The sequence below is a fragment of the Narcine bancroftii genome, chromosome 4 (genome assembly GCF_036971445.1).
Source record: "Narcine bancroftii isolate sNarBan1 chromosome 4, sNarBan1.hap1, whole genome shotgun sequence".
Taxonomy (NCBI): Eukaryota; Metazoa; Chordata; class Chondrichthyes; order Torpediniformes; family Narcinidae; genus Narcine; species Narcine bancroftii.
The window spans coordinates 298,116,557-298,139,080 of NC_091472.1; the positions used below are offsets into that span (position 1 = coordinate 298,116,557).

General features: G+C 37.1%; 1 protein-coding gene across 22 annotated transcripts in view; it reads left to right on the forward strand.

The window, feature by feature from the left end:
- The window catches only part of LOC138762132 (kalirin-like), an 873,682-nt gene that overhangs the window by 447,075 nt on the left and 404,083 nt on the right, over nt 1–22,524 (forward strand). Inside the window, exons 1-2 of one of the 22 annotated variants that reach the window (XM_069935569.1) lie at nt 3,612–3,752; nt 4,070–4,120. The exons of 20 other annotated variants lie outside the window; for them this stretch is intronic. Coding sequence is in view for 1 of the 2 variants with exons in the window: in XM_069935568.1 (XP_069791669.1) it covers nt 3,732–3,752 (21 nt within the window). In the remaining variant the exon portion in view is untranslated. Of the gene's footprint in view, nt 1–3,611; nt 3,753–4,069; nt 4,121–22,524 lie in introns of those variants that run through there. One more of the 22 variants, XM_069935568.1, reaches the window with a different exon arrangement.

Here is a 22,524-nt window from a genome sequence, read left to right on the forward strand (position 1 = left end):
AAATATTTCAAATGAGAAATGATGTGAATTTATTTTTTTCCTGTTTCATTCAAAATTCTTTTGATTTTCATTTTTTCTGACATGATTGATAATTTTAATAATAAAAGTAATCCTTTTAAAGGGATTAATATTTTAAAGGTCACAAGATCAATTTTTTTTAATCCCCTACCATCTGTCCTTTTATTCTGCAGATTTGCAGGGAAATTCTAAAACTTCCAAATGCACATCTTAATAATTGCACAGTTACATTTATTGACAAAATCTCCTTTGTGTGTTTGATTACCTCCATTAACATTTTTACTTAGAAGACTTTGTTTATAATGATAGTAACTCTGTCTACATCCGAACCATTGACACATAATCTAAAACTAGTGATTTTCAAACTGTCCCCCTAAACTCACATTCCAATTTAAGTAATATCTATGCCATAAGTGCTCTCTAATTAGTAAGGGATTGCTTAAAATGATATGTGAGTGGGAAGGGAAGGTTGAGACCCAATTGTTACTGAAATATTTTGCTTGAGAAAAATTGTCATTGGCCCATTTTCTTTGGAGTTATGAAACCGTGCACATAATGAGTCAATTAGTTAGGATTAAAACAGTGGTATTTGAACTTTTTCATTCCACTCACATACCACTTTAAACAATCCCTTACTAATCACAAAGCACTTATGGCATAGGGATTGTTTAAGGTGGAATATGAGTTTAGGTGGCAGTATGAAAACCACTGATCTAAACTAATACTGTACTTTAAGGCACCCTTATATCAAGATTATTTTAAGTCTAGCTAAGCAGATGGTTAAGGCATTCATTTAACATCTGATCAAAAACATGGCATCTCTGAAATTGCAAGGCTGTGTGGTGGAAGCGGAGGGGGAGGAGGAAAGGTGTGGGGGAATGGTCTACCAATGGAAACTATTAAAGCTGGTTTTAAGAGTTCAGCTGAAGCAAGTCTCATTCAAGTACTGAGCCAAATGGCAGATCTTTAAGCTGCCAAAATGTTTGGCCTGGAAGTCAGCCTGAAGAAAACTGAGGTCCTCCATCAGCCAGCTCCCCACCATGACTACCAGCATTCCCACATCTCCATCGGGCACACAAAACTCAAAACGGTCAACCAGTTTACCTATCTCGGCTGCACCATTTCATCAGATGCAAGGATCGACAACGAGATAGACAACAGACTCGCCAAGGCAAATAGCGCCTTTGGAAGACTACACAAAAGAGTCTGGAAAAACAACCAACTGAAAAACCTCACAAAGATAAGCGTATACAGAGCCGTTGTCATACCCACACTCCTGTTCGGCACCGAATCATGGGTCCTCTACCGGCATCACCTACGGCTCCTAGAACGCTTCCACCAGCATTGCCTCCGCTCCATCCTCAACATTCATTGGAGTGACTTCATCCCTAACGTCAAAGTACTTGAGATGGCAGAGGCCGACAGCATCGAATCCACGCTGCTGAAGGTCCAACTGTTCTGGGTAGGTCACGTCTCCAGAATGGAGGACCATCGCCTTCCCAAGATCGTGTTATATGGCGAGCTCTCCACTGGCCACCGAGACAGAGGTGCACCAAAGAAGAGGTACAAGGACTGCCTAAAGAAATCTCTTGGTGCCTGCCACATTGACCACCGCCAGTGGGCTGATATCGCCTCAAACCGTGCATCTTGGCGCCTCACAGTTCAGCGAGCAGCAACCTCCTTTGAAGAAGACCGCAGAGCCCACCTCACTGACAAAAGACAAAGGAGGAAAAACCCAACACCCAACCCCAACCAACCAATTTTCCCCTGCAACCGCTGCAACCGTATCTGCCTGTCCCGCATCGGACTTGTCAGCCACAAACGAGCCTGCAGCTGACGTGGACATTTACCCCCTCCATAAATCTTCGTCCGCGAAGCCAAGCCAAAGAGAAGAGGATGTATAGTTATTAATTACATACATTCACACAACCACAAGCTATTGGATTATACAGTGTGGTGAAATTATGCATTTATTAATATTTAAAAATTAATTTGACAAATTTTATTTTTAATTTAGTTTCCCTTTCTTAGGTTTAATGCATTTTGACTATACAACATTTTTGTGAGGTTATATGATACAGTCGTCCTACATTGAATCTTAGTGTTTTTAAATGCCTTTGTATCAATATGTCTGCTCAAGAACAATCGTTTTATTTCTTGTGACTCAAAAGATTGTTGCTATACAGATTGTATTCCCATTTAAAGTTTCACTCTGACTTTTATACAGTAGTAGAATTCTCTTCAAAGAACATTACATAAACTTCCATTGATTTTAATGGTATTATAGTTCTGTGTCATCCAGTTCTGTGGTTCTGCACTTCCATGATAAATGAACTGTGAGGTTTATATTTCAGAGGAAAGAAGGTCACATATAAGCAAGATTGGAAAGGACAGCAATTTTTCTTTTCTTTTACAAGCCAGATGGAGTGATGTAACAGTCTAAAAATTATGTGGTCACCTTTACAGTGTTACAGGTTTTATTATATTTTATATTATAGATTAGGTGGGAGGTGGTGGGTTAGTGTAGGTCACCACAGAGTAATACTTCACATCTCATTTAAAATGCAAGAGCTTGGCTGAAGCCAGTCATGCAGGCACCAATTGCTTTGCAAAAGACAATGCGACTGTTTTGGAAGGAATTTTAAAAAGCAGATGTAAATAAACAGTCCAGACTCAAAGTGCTGATAAAGATCTTTGAAGCATTGAATTAGCCCTGCAAGAAGTTCTGGTTTTTACAAGTAGAGAGAGAGGAAAATTCCAAACAGGATTTGTGGTGTGTGTGTGTGTGTGTGTGTGTGTGTGTGTGTGAGAACTGTGTTCTGCCCTAGCTTTTTCTGCAACATGACAAGCTGGCAGCTTGTTAAAAACCCCATTTTGAAGATGGGTTGTGAATTCTGAGTTCAGCCTGTTGAAAAGCTCTTGTAATCCTTACAAGAGGAAATGGGTCGCTAGAATGTTACTCCTGAAATAAGGGATACAAGAGAAATTCTGTGGTGACCTGGAAGAAGAGGTTATCATTTGGAAAACTCATGATGGGTCAAGTTTAATTGGCAAAACACTGAAGTATTGATCGGAGGAAATCAATTTTTGTGTGTCCAACGAGAAACAAATATCTCGCTCTGAAACCAACAAGAACTTTCCTGAGCAGTAACCAATTACCTTTAAGCACCAGAGCTGGTTAAAATTCATAAATGTTAAATTCTGTGCACAATATGAGAATTGCCTGATACCGGTGAACTTGGAGGAGTGAGAAGTGAGATTGGACTGTGAATCAAAGAACTTTCCTGAACATACACACATTACATACACATGCACCTAGAATTAGAAGGGGGTTAAGTTAATAGTAATGTTAAATTTTGATCCTGTTTTTATGTTTAAAGAAATTTTAAATTAAATATTGTTTAAGTAACCATTTGTCTTGGTGAATTTCTATTGCTGTTGGGTTACTGCACATCTTTTAGATGTGGGAACAAATTAGAGCACCCAGAGTAAACTCATGAGGTCACAATCAAACCTAGGTCACAGGAGCCATGAGTAGCCATATTAGCTGCTGCAGCACCATGTCATACTGATTCAGGCCTGTATTTATTATATCCTAGGATCTTGCAAAGTGGGCATGTATGCAACTTTCAGGATGGAGGGGGAACATTTGAACCATCTTGTTCATCCTGCAGAGACCAGATATAGGTTGATGGACCAAACAACCTATTACTATGGTCAAAGTTATTTTTATGGTATTTGTGATCTTATTTGTCCTCCAAATTAAATAAGATAGGCAAAGGGTTTCCCTTTATATTAATTAATTGGAATATGCATGTTGTTGGCAAAGTCTGCAATCAGTATCCATTCAAAAAAGATGGTGGCTTGTAATTTTGTGGTTCTACCTGAATCAAATAGTTTTTTAGGCTACTTCAGAGTCCTGCTACAATGTAATATTGAAATAACATATGGGCTAAACCCAGTATGATTGCATATTTATTTCCCTAAAGGATATTAATGAAATGGATTTTATGACATTGTAGAAACTTTTTTCCCTTTTCTTTTTATTCAGAATTATGGTGTCCTAGCTCAAGATTCTGATTAATGCACTTCCATACTCCATGTAGGTAATGTTATTAATTGTGGATGACATAATTGGTTTTTTTTCAAGCAAGATTATTATTTATTCCATTATGCTGTAATCTAATGAAACTAATTACAATTATTGACTCAGTCTAGTGTTCCTGGGGTTAATGGAGGCACTAGAATAAAATATCATTAAGATTCAATTCCATTGTCAAATATTTTTAGTTTTTAATCTCTCACACGATAAACAATGATAGAATTATTTCCTTTAAAAATTTCCACATTCTATCACCAAATTCTAACCTTCAACTCTTAAAGAGATAGTATAATATATGTTACTTAATATAATATATATATGATTCATTGAATCAGTAAAAATTGGATAATAATTAGATGACCCTTTCTTTTCTCTTTTTTTTCCTTCTTTTTGGGTTTAATTGGGGGGGGGGAGGAAAGGGAGGAGGAATGGGGAGAAAATGTAAAATGTCACTATATAGATATGAATTTATTTAATGCATAATCTATAGTTTTGAATTATTGTGACTTATTTAAATAAATTAAATTCCACATTCTAAACTTTAGCAAAAAGTTGCTCTCCACCTTCTCAATGTTGTAGTGATTAGAAATGTAAATCAAAATAAAATAAATCTTTTTTTAAATTTTCTAGTCAAGGAACAATTTTCTATGTTTTTATGATTCTGAGGAATGATCTCCAGGCATTTGCAATTCTCAATTAAAAGGCAAATATGAGGAATGCAATTCTGCTGTGAACATCAGGATTAAACTGAGGGCATTTAATTGGCATGCAATGGGAAATAAATGTTGCTGTCTTGGAGAATCTCATGCTCTTGTTTCTTTGACTGTTGAAACTTCAATCTATTGTCTCTCTTTTTACCTCTCTCTCCCTCCCCCTCACTCTCTGTTTCTCTCTCTCTTTCTCACTCACTCACTCTCCCTCCATCCCCACTTTTGTACATTGACCTCCTTGCATAATTTTGTTTCTCAACATCTTAATGGTGTACAAATTTCAATATTGTTAGGTATAACTGAATTAGTTAGAAATTCTACTGAACCTATTGTGTGGCCCGCAAATGTATGGAAAAACTAACCTTTTGTGATTTTTGAACAGTTCAGATAATGGAGTTGAAATATGAGTGAATTCAGGAGTGGATTATGAAAGAATTGGATAAGGTCAGTCCAGGGTGGCAGAGAGAAGAAGTTCTAAGTGCATTCATTTGGAAGTTTATGCCATTTGGAGAATTGATTGCAGAATTAGTTGGAGAGATCACTGAGATAATTAATTAAGGTGATTGGACTTAGGAGTTCAGGTTACATTTGAGATGAATGTCTGAGAGTAATTATTAAATGATTATACAGGATATAGTCATGGAATAGTTGTAATTGGCAAGATAATCAGTAAAAAGAATAGAATCAATGATAGTTTTTTGAAGATAAACAAGAATATATTTGAGGAAAGATTAAAGTTCATTAAGTTCATTAACCAGCACCAAATAAGTCCTCAAACCTCTACTTAAGATCTCTCAGACAATTTAAGAGCCCTGTATGCAGTAGAGTGGAGGAAGGGTATAATTTTTCATGAATTGCATTATATAGAACATTGTATGAGGGTTTTGATGACATTGAGTGAGAGGTTGTTGTTCAGTGAAGTTTTAAATTGTCCTTGGCTGAATGGTGCACCTACAAGAAGCTCGCACTCATCTAACTGAAACTAAGGATTTGATTGTATACTTCAGAAAGGGAAAACCAGAACTGTACAATCCAGTGATCGTCAGGGGATCAGTGGTGAAGAGGGTGAGTGAACTTAAATTCATGGGTGTCATAATCTCGGAGGACCTTTCCTGAACCCAACATATTAATGTTATTGGAAGAAAGCACGTCAGTGCCCCTACTTCTTGAGAAGTTTGTGTAGGTTCAGAATCCTTAGAAAACTTCTAAAGATGTGTAGTGAAAAGTGTGCTGACCACAGCATCATGATCTGGTATGGGTGCACCAATACATCTGAGCAGAAGGCCCTACAAAAGATAGTGGACGCAGGCAAAACTCTCTCCAACAGTTTTTTTTTAATTTTATTTTCCATTTGCATCTATATATATATATATATATATATATATAAATTCTTTATCATATAACAATACAATATAATAAAAAATATATATAATTTTTATCCCCCTCCCCAAAGAAAAAGAAAAGAGAAAAAAGAGAAAATACCTGAATTTATTTATCATTCACTATTCATATATTCCTAACATATTATTCTATCCTGTACATATTAATTGGGAGGAATGGGTGTTATGTACGATGTGGATGGATTCTTATTGATGAAATCCATATATGGTTTTCAAATCATATAAAAATTCTCAGGTTGATTCCTTAAATTATAAGTAATTGTTTCCAATGGTATACAATTTTTAATTTCTGTTTGCCATCTATCCAACCATATAAAATTATCTGACTTTAATGTTACTACCATACATTTCTGTGCCACTGCTATTGCTACACTTAAAAATTTTCATTAATATTTGTCTAATTTCAATTTAGTATCAATGTCATATAAATCACCAAGCAAAAATATTCTGAGATCTTTTGGTATCCGTATCTTCATAATTTGTCCCAATAATATATTCAAATCTTCCCAAAATTTTCCCACTTTTTCACAAAACCAAACTGCATGTAATAAGGTTCCTGTTTCTTTGTTAAATCTGAAACATTAGTCAGAACAATTTGAATTGAGTCCATGTAATTTATACAGAGTGTAGTACAATTGGTGTAAAAAATTATTTTGTCCCATTTGATATCTAATATTAATTGTATTAGTTACACTCTCCTGGCACAATCTTAGCCAGGCCTCATTATGAATTTGTATGTTAAAATATTTTTCCCTTTTTTTTATTTAAATAGTTCTTTTTCTGCATTGTGTCTTGTAATTGTATATAAATATTTGTAATAAATTTCTCAATAAATGTATAAATTATTAAATACTCAAATGGGTTCTGTTCCAGAAGTCTAAAATTCACGCCTAATTTCTTTTTAAAATATTATTTAAGCTGATAGTATGAAAAATAGTTTTATTTGGTATATTGTATTTCTCTTTCATTTGTTCAGAAGTCAAGAAAAAAATAACCTAAGAAACAATCTTTTATCCTCTTTATCCCGTTATTGTGCCAGATATCAAAGAAATAATGGGTGACTGTCATTCTTTTGCTTTACCGCCAGCTCTAAAATCTTTTCTCAAACTTTGCATCGAAGAAGTCTGACTAGTATCAGGAGCAGGCTTCTGGTCCGGCTGTGGCTTTGGTCTCAATGCTCTATTGTGACAGATTATTGTGGTGTTTGTATTGTATCTAGATATGTTTTGGGGAGATAAATTGGGGCAGGTTTTTTAGTGCAGATCACATACAAACACTTCAAAACTGATCTCATTTAAAATACTGGAGCTCTGCTCAAGCCAGACAGAGCAGCTCCTGGGGGCCTTTGCAAAACCTTTGGGGAATGCCTAAGAGACTTCACTAATGGATTGTTGGTTTGAAAAGCAAAAGACGAAAGAGATCGGAGGAGTAGGTTTGGAGCCGCAGGCTGTCTGGGAGTGCAGCTTGCTGTTCTAAGAGAGTCATGTGGTTGAGCAGCTTTTTCTCTGAGAGAGGGAGAGAGAGAGAGAGAGAGAGAGAGAGATCAATTTTACAGTGCCTTCGTTAGCAGCAGCAGCTGGGACTGGAACAGGACAAGCTGGCAAGCTTGTGGAAAAACCCCATTTGGAAGATGGGTTGTGAGTGCTTAGTTCAGCCTGGTCAAATCCATTGTGGTTCATGTAAGAGGAGAGCACTGGCTGCATAATGTTTCACTTGAAATAAGAGAAACAAAATGGAACTCTGTGGTGACTTGTAAGAAAGAGGTTATCATCTGGAAAACCCTAATGGGGCAAGTTTCTTTGGCAAGACACTGACGTGGCTGATTAAAAGGGATGATTTTGTGTCCAGGAACAACAAATTTCTCTGAAAACCACAAGCACCAAAGCCTGGTGAACTTCATAAATGTTAAATTCTGTGCACAGTATAAGAATTGCCTGCAACCAGTAAACTTGGAGAATGAGAAATGAGATTGGACTGTGAATCAAAGAACTTTTCTGAACTTACATACACATTATGTACACGTGCACTTAGAATTAGAAGGGGGCTAAGTTAATGTGATCAATTAAAGTGTGATTTTGTTTTCATGTTTAAAGATAAGTAAAAGCAACTTTTGTTTAAATAACCATTTGTCTTGGCTTTGGTGTCCTCTCGGGTCTATGTGCTCTCTCAATTTCAAAGTGACCTTGAAATTCACTCACTCCCAAAGATTGTGAAATCCAATGCTCATTTCTTCTCCTTCAACACCTTCTTTAAGACCAATAATCATTATGTTGTTTCTTCTACTGAAGTTCTCTAAAATATATTTTTTCTGCATTAACTGATCTTTCGTTGCAGCTTCTTCTGTTTGTACCACTTTCATTTGCTCCTTAATGCCTTGAATTTCCAGTTCATTACCTTTAATTTTCTCATCCATAACTTCAAATCTTTTATCCACCTGCTGCATCATTTTCTCAACTTTATCTGCAAAAGTCTTGTTTTCAGCTACAATCCATATCTTTTTATTTCTGCCATTATAAACTTCATAGCTTCTTGGGAAGATTCCATGTATTTTTCATTTCTGCTGCATAAATAAATGATTCTTTAATTTTCTTCAGCTGAGTGGCCTTGGGACTTTGAGTAAACAAAAACACCTGTTCTTCCTGCTCCTCCTCTTGCTCACTGGAGCTGGAAGTCTGCAAAGTTTTTTTTAAAGTTGCCTCTTTTTTGTTCTCTGCGCATGTGTGAGGGGTCACGCATGCACAGAGTCACATCTTCACCTGAATCGGGTGACCATTGACCATTGTCTCCCCGGATCCTGGCTTATCTCCCTTGGTCAGTACCTTACAAACAGCTCCTGGATCCTTCTTCAAGGTAGGCCTTTCATCCTTATCTCAGTCTTTTTCTTGCTCAGTTTCTTGTATTGTAATGGCTGGCTTTTCTTCTTTGGTGCCATTTTAAAATGTTCTGCAGGTCTTCCGATACTTCTTTCTTCTATTTTTCTTCAGTTTTGCTAACTTTTTTGACTCCTTTTTTCAACTTTTTCAAGGAGAGTAGGGATTTGCAGTCTAACCCCATGTCATCGCTTGGCACGCCCCAACTCTCTCCAACATTGAGAAATGTTAATGAGAGAGTTTTTGCCTGTGAGAGCATCAGCAATCATCAAGGATCTGCACCACCAAGGATATTCTCTGTTCTCACAGGCTCCTAAACAACAAACTAATTTAAAAAATCTTACTTTGCACATTATTAATTACTGATTTTTTTTCTATGTTTGCACAGTCAATTTGTTTACATTTCTCTCTTTTGTATATATATCTTTTTCTTGAGTACAATTTATACTAGCAATAAGTAGAAATTTTGGCTGATCCGCAGGGAAAAGAATTTCAAGGTTGTATGTGAGGTCATAAATGTACTCTGACAATAAATTTGAAATTGAACTTCTATGCCACTTGACATATGTTTGCTTAGCAGTTTTGATGACTTTATATATCATATGCAGAGGGATCAACAATTATAAAAGTGTGTAATTGATCATCAAATGATTGTTTGTGTATTTCTTTTAAATCTTCCACCACACAGTACATAAAAAGTTCTAAGGGCTCTCTTGAGTTGCTGGTGCAATGCAGTTTAATTTAATTAAATTAGGAGGGGATAGACTTTTTTTCCATAGAGCTGCATGAATTAGTTAAATCCAACCTGTGAAAATGAAAAATCTTGAGGTTTAATGAGGAACATTTACTGCCATGAAAATTTCCATCCATTTGCGGTCAGGGGATATTCTCTTTGGCATCTGTTTCACTAAAGCATCAGTACCTGAGTTGTGCAATTTGAATTTGGTGGATTCATGGACAACTTTAAAGATGTTGGTTCTTCCTGCTTTTGCAAAGGTCATTGTGATATGAAACTTCCGTGCAACTGGAACTTTTCAGACCACCTTGTGAGTAAGCTAGTCTGGAATCGAGTTCTTCATAAGAAAAAGTAACTAAAGTTTCCCAAGAGAAAATCTGGAATCACAGAACAGCTGAGAAGTGCAAAGAAATTTTACTGCTTATCAAGTTTCATGGTTTCATAGAACATTTTAGATGAAAGCAATGAAGCTATCAAGACTCCCCACTGCAAGGGAAATACATATGTCAATAAGAAAACTCATCACTCAACCAAAGAGTTTTGAGTTGCTTTGTTACTGATTTTTCACTGAAACTGTTGCAGTATCCATGGCCAAGTGATTCCATATTATATTTTCTTACAATACAGAAGAAACCATGAAGCCTATTGAATCTCTGCCAATTCATGGAGTAATTCCATTGCCCCACTAATTTTCCCTGTAATATTTTTTTCTGATATTCCTTTCAATTCTACTATCTACCAACTGATATGGCATTTTTACTTTGGAATAGAGAAAATGTAAAATCTCCACACAGACAGTGCAGATTACACTGGACAACAATTCTTTTCAGATCTTTTCTTCCTGAAAAGAAATTGGGGATTATGATAGACAACTTCAAGCTGTGCACAAAGATAATTTCAGATATTCTGTTTCATATAGGAAGTTGGAGAATCATTACGTTAACTTTTATTGAATTTTTCATGCTTAATCGCACAGTGATGCTGACATATTGTGTTAGTTAATCTGACCTACAAATATTTGGCTGTTGATTTTCATTTGTACTCAGCACCTGATGCCTCTCATGTCAGTGTCAAATTATAGTTGGCCATCATTGACGGATTCTCTGATATCGCTTTTCCATGGCTGCAATGTCCTGATGAAACCTTTCACCATGTTCATCATTGTCTGCACCAAGATGAGCCGGGAGGACATCCATGTGCGAGTGCGGAAAGTGAATTTTCAATGACATATTGGACTTCCTGGTTTTGTATGTTTGAAGTGACAGGAAATCACAAAAATATATTATTTTTTAAAAATATACATGATGGGAAAAAGTTAAGATGATTTTTGTGATCAGCAGTGCAAAATCCATAAATTACACCTAAAGGTGTTCACGAAGCAAAATTGTTTTCAACAAACTACTCCAGCATTAAGCTGATATTGTCTGCTCATATAGAAGAGGCATAATTATATTCCTGTAAAAAGTCATCAATCTATAATAGCAACTTTATATTCAGATAGCGAGCTGGAAATCTATGCCATGTTAGGTGGGTGGCCAGCAAGGCCTGTTTCTATTTTGCAGTCAGTGTTCTATTCATGATAAAATTGTGGAATTTTCGTTCTAGACAACGTGTGACACCGTGATACGTACCATCATCATCTTGACATTCTGTTACAACTTATTTTGTTGCACAATACACTTTAGAAGTGGTTAATTTATTGTGGCTGTACCTGGACTTCCAGTAACACTTTAAAAGTAGCAGTATATTTATTTATTTATTTAGCAGTTGATTCAGAGGAAGGCCTGAGACACTATACAGCACAGAAGGAAGCCACTCAGGCCATTGTTTCCATGCAAACTATTTGGTAGAGATGTTTAACAGTTCCAAGCTCCTTGCTCTTCCACAAGGCTGTTATGAAAGGTACAGAAACCTGAAGACCAGCACCTCTTAGTTCAAGAAAGTTTCTTTTCAATGGCTTTCAATGTTTTGAACCTCCCCTTGGTACACTAATCATGGACACCTCCGTTACCACAGAAGAATTGCACTTTTGTGACACCGCTTTTTTTCTTGCACTTTGATAACTGTATCTTTATGATCTATCTATCTTTTATACGTATATCTTTTCAATTTAACATATACTATTATAGTTAACTTTTTCATGACATACCTGTTCGGCTGCAGCCAGTAAGAATTTTGGTGTATATATACATTGTTCAATGATTATGATTATCTCTTTTTTTCCCTTCTTGAATTATTTTTATGAGCGTTTGTTTGAACAGTGGATCCAGCCGACACAATGAATTTTGTGGCATGTTCATGACAATAAATTCTGATTCTGATTTACAATTTCCTACTTCTCCAGCATGGATATGTCCATTGGCAAGGTATTGAGCAGAATTTCTCCATCCTTTCATCAGTGCCTTCCATCTCCACAGCATAAATGGGTTTGAACCCATTCAGACATTCATCTTCTGGCCATTTTTAAAGAAATGTATGAAAATAATTTAGATGTTATTTCAAAATAGATATTTGTTTATGAATGTTGATTTGTGGATGCCATTGAGAAAACCAGCATCTAAATGCCTGATTGAAATTGTGGCAAACTTGAACTACTTCAGCCTTCTGCTAAGGTTCTCCTACTACGTTGTTGGACTGCTTGAGTTGTTTGATCCATAAATTCTTCTAGAGGTTAATGAACAACCACATTATTTTTGATCTTTATCAATCAGAAAACCACAGAATGGTTATGGTGTAGAAAGTGACTATCCAGCCTATCAGCTCTATGGAAGTGTAATTCAACTAGCCCCACTCCCAGCACTCTTGCCATATATCTCCTCTGCAATTTTTCCACACTACAATTGAATCTCCTTTCACTACCATCCTGGCAGTGCATTCTAGATCCTAAGACCATAAAATTTAGGAGCAGATTTAGGCCATTCAGCTCATCATGTCTGCTCCACCATTCAAATTATGGCTGATGTATTCTTTTCTTTCAACCCCATTCTCCTGCTTTCTCCCCTTAATTTTTAATGCTCTTACTCATCAAGAACTTATCAACCTCTGCTTTAAATATACCCAAAGACTTTGCCTGTGGCAGCAAATTCCACAGATTCACCTCTCTCTTTCTGAAGAAACTTCTCTTCAAATCTAGATCCATCTTCAACTCTGTTCTAAAGGATATCGGTTTATCCTGAGGCTGTGCCCTCTAGTACGAGACTCTCCGACTGCTGGAAATATCTTTGCAACATCTACTTTAGCCTTATCAATACTCGGTATATTTCATAGAACTTTGAACATCACAGTATAGTACAAGTCCATCATCCTTTGTAAACCTACTTCACAACAATTTAATCCTTCCTTACCTCATATCCATAATCCTCTTTTTTTTAATATCCTTCGTTTTCTGGTTATCCATGCCATAGGATGATGATGGTTCCTTTCAGTCAATTTGTGGGTTTGTAGAAAGGGACAGAATGTGCATTAATGGATTTAGGTGACTAGGGGTTGCAAGATTCCGACCCACCTTCTCGACATCCCAGATCCAGCGGCATGGTGAGGTCCAAGATGGCTGGGGGAAGTTCTGTTGCAGTGAATGGCCAGACCAAGCTTTGAAGCAAGGGATGCTCTTTTTGTGCTTCACGGCATGTGTTTGCTAGATGGTCATTGACCCTACGAGAGGGTGTGTCCACCCTTTGACAGGTCTTGTTTTTCAATCTGCAGGGTGTCTAGCCACCCTTCGTACCAGGTAAGCCGAGTGGAGGAGCCCGTTTAGTCGCTGACTGCCTGAACATGCGACAGGTAGTAATTGGTTACATGGTCCCAGTAGCACTCAGTAGCATCCATGTGCCTATTTGTCTTTTGAATGTCCCTATTGTATCTGCCTACACCACTATACCAGCAATACATTCCAGGCATTCACTACTCTCTGTGAAAACATACTTCTGACATATCCCCTAAACTTTCCACCACTCAGCTCCTCTATAAGTTGCTATTATCAATCCAAGAAAAGGGTGCTGCCTGTCAACCCTATCTGAGTCCCTCATAATCTTATATACCTATTTTAGGTCACCTCTTATCTTTCATTCGTCCAAAGCAAAATTCCCCAGCTTTATCAACCATATGTTCTCCATTCCAAGGAACATCCTGGTAAATCTCCTCTACATCCTATCTAAAGCATCTATATCTATATCTAGCATCTATACCCTTCCTGCAATGAGGTAACCAAAACTGAATGCAATACCCCATGTGTGATCTAACCAGAGTTTTATAGAACTGAAACATTACCTCATGTCTCTTGAACTCAAACCCCTAATTAATGAAGTCTTCTTAACCACCCTATCGATTTGCATGGCAACCTTAGATCTATGGACCTGGACCCCAAAATCTCTGTTCTTCCACACATGTTAAAAATCCTGCCATTAAGCACATACTCCACCTTTAATTTTGACCTTCAAAAATGCATCACTTCACACTTACCAGATTGAACTCCATCTGCCATTTCTCCACCCAACTCTGCATCCTGTCTATATACTGATGTTATCTACAACAACCTTCCACACAACCATACCACCAACCTTTGAATAATTTCCAAACTTACTTATTCCAAGTTACTTTTTAAAAATTACAAAGAGCAGGGATCCCAGAACAGATCCCTGTGGAATGCTGCCAGTCACTAACCTCCAGACAGAATACATTCTATCTGCAACTACCCTTTGCTTTCTGCAGGCAGTCCAATTCTGGGTCCAACCAGCAAAGATTACTTTAATCCCATGCCTCATGATTTTCTGGGGAACTTGTAAAAAGCTTTACTACAGTCCATATACATTACATCTTCCAACTTAACTTCATCAATTTATTTTGTCTAATTTTCCAGAATTTCTAGTCTATATTGAGGGATTAGATTATTTTTATAAAATGATTATTTCTTGAAATATGAAAGTAGGATAACTTGCGAGCTCATCATAACCCCATTCTGACCCAATGTTTCTCTATAGTACATTGAACACATACAGAGGTTTAATTTCAGATATTGAACCTGAGCCTACCCTAAGCCATGATACCATGGATTAAATGTGCAGCAAGAAGAGTCGAGGAAGTAGTTGCAGAAAATTAACCAAATATTTATATTCAAAAGTCTGCAGAGCATTTTAATTGGATTTTATCCTTTAATCAATTGCATTAATTGTTCAAAAGTATTATTTATTATTTTGCACATACTACACCAACAAAGCTATGGGCTTTGAGCTGGAATGTGGATTAGACAGGTTCTGCTCTGGCCAATTTGGATACAATGATCTACTGTCTCCCTTTTGCCATGAATGTTTATGATGCTATATTTTTAAAATGGATCAATGCTTGCAGCATATTACTAATTATATAAAAATGAACACTCTTCATTAAGATTAAGATTGGACATTTTCACATTATGCCCAAGATAACTAATCTGTTGAACACCAATTCACACAGTTGATTGAAATTTGGACTTAGCCTGAAATATAATGGCTTTGACTCCCAGCAGGATAAAATTAACAATTAATGGATAAAATATAATTTAAAGCTGTGAGCAAAATAAAAAAGACAAATATTAAGCAGCATCACTGATGAAAATAATATTCAGAGCAAAAGCTTGCTCTTTGCTGCTTTTTTTGTCTTAACATTAAATTTTGTACTGTGCATCGTAAAATTTTGAATAGAAAGAAGCCACCTGGCTCTTAGTGCTCAGATTTCATACATTAAAACTCTATAATTGGAGGGGGATTGCATTACCTGAAGAGTCAAAGTTCAATGCTACCCAACTAAAGTGCAAAAAATTAAATGGAATTAACTGTCCAGGTTGAAATTCCACAGATGTCAACTTGGGCAATCTGTACTTTCACTTTGGATACCTATGCAAAGCATTATCTTGCAACTTTGTACCAATGATATTTTGTAAGGGCCTCACTTCAAGAAGTTTATTTGAAAAACAAATGCCGATCATAACGTTCTCAGCATTTTCCTGTTTTTTTAAATCAAATGTCAAAATTAAATTGATCAAAAATATATGATTGAACTGTGAAATGGTTTAAGAAGTGTTGATGAGTTCATTGAAGACTGTAAGTTATCTCTTAGTATATGATTCAAAGGGGAGTTATGGGAATTTGAAAGAAAGTAGGTTGCTGGGCTTTAGGGGATGGGTTGCTCTGACAGGCCTGATGAGCTGACGGCCTCCTACTATGCTATGAAAAGTACGCTAGGTTAAAAAAAAATGCCCTAAAGGCATGAATAGTACTAAATAAATAGGTGATCTAGATAAAAGGAATGGCCCAGGAAATTTCCAGGGATCATGTCAAACATATCACTCAAGAAATCTGTTAATTGTTCCTCTCTTCACATGTGCTGCCTAATCATTAGAATTAGAATTCTCAGTGAATTATTTCCTGCCCTCTCTCTCACCACATCCCTGCAGCACCCTAAAACCCAACCTGGAATCCGAGTTCAGTTGTAACAAAACAACAATTCATCCGATCAATTAACTCAGCAGAATTGAAAACTAGGGCTATTTGTTTCAAATATCTTTCTGCTCTACCATACAATATAATATTCCTGGACCACTTGGAATATTTTCTTTAAAAATCTATAATATATAATTCTTGAGGCATTTTCCAAGTCTGACAGTCCTGATTTTGATGTTCTTGTACCTCCTTCCTGATGGTAGTAGGTCAAAGATCCTGTGTGATGGATGGTAAGGATCTTCGATAATCCTTTGAATCCTATTTAACCAACGTTCCCAGTGAATGTTGTCAATAAAGGAAAGGGGGACCTCAGTATTCTTCCTCCCCTTTTAATGATCCTCTTTATTGACCTCCAGTCTGATGCTTTGCAACTACCATACTAAACAATGATGCAACCAGACAGGATACTCTCAAATGAGCTCCTGTAAAATGTTGATGATAAAGTAAATTTGGCTTGACAATAAAGTTCTTATACCCAGTTTAAGAATAAGATTTTTTTTCATTGAAACATAATTAGCAATTCTTCTCTTTTTGTACATTTATTCATGCTAGATTCAAGCCTATTTCCATTATAATGTAACTCTAATGCTTTTTCCCTTCACGGTCCCATAACATAAATTGCAGAAAATACACAGGAGGTATTTATTCCATAGATGTAAAACAATTGTGGTTAGTGTACTATAAGACGTAAATCTGCTTCCTAAAATGATCAGACATTTCTAATAAATTTCAGTGCATATATTTAAGGCCCCAGGCAGCTATTAAGTTCAATTAAACAAGCTTTAGTGGTAGCTCCATTAAATTTGCTTTTTGCCCCCAAGATACGACATGTGCACATCAAATCAAATATTACAATGTTTGAAAAAATAATCTTTTTTGATTACAATCTTTAGGTATACTTTTTTGGCAGTTTATTTCAAAACATTAATCTTCTATAATTCAAACAATTATTTCCATCCCTATTTGCATCTGAAATGAGAGAGTTAAGAGATCGCCAGATTGTTGGGTCTGCATTAACGTATAATTCAGACAAAATAAAGATAGCAGATTTCCTCCCATAAAAAAAATTAGTGAACCTTAGAGTCATCAAATTATCCTGCAGAGAACAGAACCTTCAGCTCAACTCGTCCATGCTGACCAAGTTGGCATTCTCGGGTCATTTCATTTGACCATGTTTAGCCCATATCCTTCTGAAGCATAAATCTGTTCAAATGTCTTTTGAACTTTAAAATTGTACCTGCTTCTATAGCTTCCTTTCACAGCTCATTCCAGACACATACTACCTTAAGAGTTAAAAAAAAAAAGTTGTCCCTTTTGAATCTCCCTGCTCTCACCTTAAACCTATGCTCTCTGGTTCGAGAACCATCTACCGTGGGAAAATTACTCTGAGCATTCACACCATTAATGCTCCTCATGTTTTTATATACCTCTGTAAGATCACCTCTCATTCTCCTATGCTCTAGGGTAGTGGTACTCAATCTTTTTTTCCCTCTCGTAAACCACCATAAGTAATCCCTTATTATCCTTAGAGCACCTATGGCTTAGGTGTTCTGTGGTTAGTCATGGATTACTTAAGGTAGTGTGTGAATGGGGGAAAAAAAGGTGAGAACCACTGCTCTAGAGAATAAAGATCCAGTCTCTCCCTGTAACTTCAGCCTTCAAGTCTCAATAACATCCTGATGGATTTTCATTGCCCCTCTTCAAACCTATTAATAAACTTCCTATAGTGAGGCAATTAGAACTGCACGCAGTACTCATGTATGGTCTCATCCACACCCTGTATTATGAAGTACCAACGTTTGTGCTTTGTACCCTGTCTAATGAAGGCAAGCTTGCCAAATGATTCTTCAGCCCTCTGTCCACTTTCAGGGAACTTTCAGGGAAATGTGCACTAATATTCTTATATTTCCATGACCACACCCTTCATGTAACCATGTAAGACTTGCTAATGTGTGAATGACCTAAATGCACTGGTCTGAGTTAAATTTTATTTGCTGTTCATAGGTCTCCTTTTCTAACTGATCTAGATTCTGTTGTAAACATGGATAACCTTTCTCACTGTCCACTATGTACCAATATTGCTGTCACCCGCAAATTTACTAACCACGTCAACTAAAATGTCACTCAAATTATCAATACGAATAACAAACAACCATTCTAAACTTTTAGGATAATCTAATAGTTTCATAGTTATTATATTATTTTCATTTCTAAATTTAATTAATTACTTGAATATAAATTCTGTAGGTGCCACAGTGAGAATGAAACTCAACCCAGAACATTGGCTGCTTGTCCATTTACCAAAACCATTCAGCTACAATGGCACCGAGAGGACATCAAATAATTTCCAACCATACCCTATCAGACAGCAATCTTACTAGCCCACATGAGTCAGTCATTGCCAACTGCTCCTTCAATTATCCAGGACCAGCAATCCTAAACCAGCCCACTTGGATATGAGGTCCATGCTGATTTGTAGCTCTCCTTGTGTATCTGTATCCCTGTAACTTATTCACTCCCATACATGCCCATCAAATCTCCTCTCATTTTTTGCAACACGAAGGGAGAGTTTATCTACCAGCATGAAGTTGTATGTGGGAGGTAACTAGAAAATCTGAACAGTGTCAATAAGAATAAGCAAAACCCATACAGATGGTACCTAAGGTCAGGATTGAACCTGACTCTTAGGACCTATGAAGCAGAAGTGTTAACAACTGTGCACAATACCAACTATATGTCCAATCTATGTATAGTCTATCTATCCATGCAATACCACTGGATTGGACAAAATATATTTTGAGACCAACAGCCTCCTTAACATCAATATGCAAAATTAGTGAAGGTCATCTTCTCTAAAGTTGGGTTTTAACTCCTGCTTGCTTTTCACTGTGGCGGGAAGAAAAGAGGCACCAAACAAGATATCAAACAGTTATTGAGAGCTAATCTCACAAATAATAGCATGACAAAAGACAAAAGCTCCACACTCTCAGCTAAGAAAGGCCTTACTACATCCAGCCAACTCAGGAGGTGCATTTTGGGAACTACTACTGCCCATAGCTTGGGCATCCTCTGGAATATGTGAAAAAAAACTCTGGGCTTCTAGATTTGATTCTGATGAGTCTTCTTGTGGAACTGTTTTTATATGAATATTGGTTTGGAAAAAGATTTGCTATATGCAGTTCAACAACAAACATAATTCGCTCATATGTGCTCAATAATCAAAATGATTACATGAGTAATAGTTTTTAAGAGAGGAAGCTAAGGAAGAAAAACATTCTGAGGGCCCAGGAGTGAACAAAAACACTGGACAATTTAGGGATTAGTCAAGTGTTTTATTTAATATGTATGTCATTCAGGGAGTAGGATTCTGGCAGGGACATTTGCTAGGGTTACTCAGGAGACTTTGAACTAGAATGGCTGGGGGGAGGGAACCAAATGAAGGAGAATAGCAAGGAGAAGGTTAGAGTGCAATCAGAGAAAGCTTGTAGACAGTGTTGGAGGGGGGAAAGGCAGGTGATAGAAAAGGGGGATGCTCTATACGAAGATGGACAGAGGTCAATTGCAAAAGATCATAAGAGAGCTGTTGGTAAAGATAGGGGCATACAGGAAGTAAAAAGTGGGAAATCTCTAAAATGTATATATTTTAATGCTGGGATCATTGTAAGGAAGAATGATGAGCTGAAGGTATGGATTGATACTTGGAAGTATGTCGTAGTAGCGATTAGTGAAACATGGTTACAGGAGGGATGTGACTGGCAGCTAAATATTCCTGGATTTAGTTGCTTTAGGTGTGATAAAACTGGAGGAGGCAAGAGGGGGTGGGGTTCCACTACTTGTTAGAGAAAATATTACAGCGGTGCTTAGGTGCGATAGAATAGAAGGCTCATCCAGGGAGGCTATTTGGGTGGAATTGAGGAATGGGAAAGGGGAAGTTAGAATTATAGGGGTGTATTATAGACCTCTGAATGTGGAATGCGAATTAGAGGAACAAATTAGTAGGGAGATAGCAGATATTTGTAATCAGCACAGGGTAGTGATTGTGGTGGATTTTAATTTTCCGGATATTGATTGGGAAACCCATTCCGTGAAAGGGTTGAATGGGTTGGAGTTCGTAAAATGTGTGCAGGATAGCTTTTTACATCAATACATGGAGGTACCAAATAGAGAGGGAGCTGTGTCGGATTTACTGTAGGGGAATGAGATGGGTCAGGTGACAGAGGTATGAGTGGGGGAGCACTTTGGGTGATTGGCTTCAAGGTAATTATGGAAAAGGATAGGACTTAGTGGGGAAAAGCTAAGTTTGAGGAGATGCGAAAGGATTTACAAGGGGTGAATTGGGACAATTTGTTTTCTGGGAAGGATGTAATAGAGAAATGGAGGATGTAATAGAGAAAAGGAGAGATTTTAAAAGAACAAAATCTTTATAAACCTGTTAGGTTGAAAGGTAAGGTCAAAAGTTTGAGAGAACTTTGGTTCTCAACGGATATTGCAAACTTGGTTCGAAAAAAGAGGGAGTACTACAATAAATATAAGAGAAAGGGAAAAAAGGAGATGTTTGGGTACTATATTGAATGTAAAAAGAATCTTAAGAAATAAATTAGAAAAGCTAAAAGAAGGTATGAGGTGGCTATAGCAAGCAGGGTGAAGATAAATTCAAAAGGTTTCTACAAATGTGTAAATAGCAAAAGGAAAGTGAGAGATAAAATTGGTCCAATAGAATGTGTGTCGAGCCAAAAGAGATGGGGGAGGTCTTGAACAACTTATTTTCCTCAGTATTTACTGAGGAGAAGGATGTTGAACTGTACAGGGTAAAGGAAGCACAGGGGGTCTATATGGAGACTATAGTGATTAAGAAAGAGGTAGTACTGGAGATTTTGAAACATATAAAGGTGGATAAGTCTCCAAGTCCTGACAGGATTTTCCCCAGGACCTTGAGAGAAGTTAGTGAGGAAATGGTGGAGGCTCTGGCAGTGATTTTTCAACTGTCATTAGAAACGGGTATAGTGCCGGAGGATTGGCGTGTTGCACATGTGGTTCCTTTGTTTAAAAAGGGTTTGAGGAGCAAGACTAGCAATTATCGGTCTGTAAGTTTGACATCTCTGGTAGGTAAATTGATGGAAAAGATTCTTAGAGATAGTATATGGGAGGGACAGGGTCTATTCAGGGACACTCAAAACTCATGAAAGGTCGTGTTTGACCAATCTCATTGAGTTTTTTGAAGAGGTGACTAGGAATGTTGATGAGGGTAGAGCAGTGGATGTTGTCTATATGGACTTCATTAAGGCCTTCGATAAGGTTCCGCATGGGAGGTTAGTTAGGAAGGCTAAGTCCTTGGGTATTAATTTGGAGATAGTCAAATGGATTCAACAGTGGCTGGAAGGAAGGTGCCAGAGAGTAGTAGTAGATAATTGTTTGTCAGGATGGAGGCCGGTGACAAGCGGTGTACCTCAGGGTTCAGTATTTGGTCCATTGCTGTTTGTCATATATATTAATGATCTGGTGGATGGGGCAGTAAATTGGATTAGTAAATATGCAGATGATACCAAAATAGGGGGAATTGTGGATAATAAAGAAAGTTTTCAAATATTGCAGAGGGATTTAAACTGCTTAGAGGAGTGGGCAGAATGATGGCAGATGAAGTTTAATGCTGATAAGTGTGAGATGCTTCATTTTAGAAAGAATAATCAAAGCAAGACATATGTGGTAAATGGAAGGGCATTGAAGAATGCAGTGGAGCAGAAAGATCAAGGAAAAATGGTGCATTGTTCTCTGACGGTAGGAGCGTATGTGGATAGGGTGGTGAAGAAGTATGCGGGCCTATATAAATCAGTGCATAGAATATAGGAGTTGGGAATTAATGATGAAACTGTACAAGGCATTGTTGAGGCCAAATTTAGAGTACTGTGTGCAGTTCTGGTCACCGATTTATAGGAAGGATATTAACAAGATAGAGAGAGTGCAGAGAAGATTTACAAAAATGTGTCCTGAGTTTCAGCATCTGGAATACAAGGAAAGATTGAGCAAATTAGGTCTTTATTCCTTGGAACATAGAAGGCTGAGAGAGGATTTGATAGAGGTGTTTAAGATAATGAGAGGGATAAATAGAGTTGATGTGGAAAGGCTTTTCCCATTGAGAGTAGGAGAGATGGATACAAGAGGTCATGGGTTGAGAGTTGACAGGCAAAGGTAACATGAGGGGGAACTTCTTTACTCAG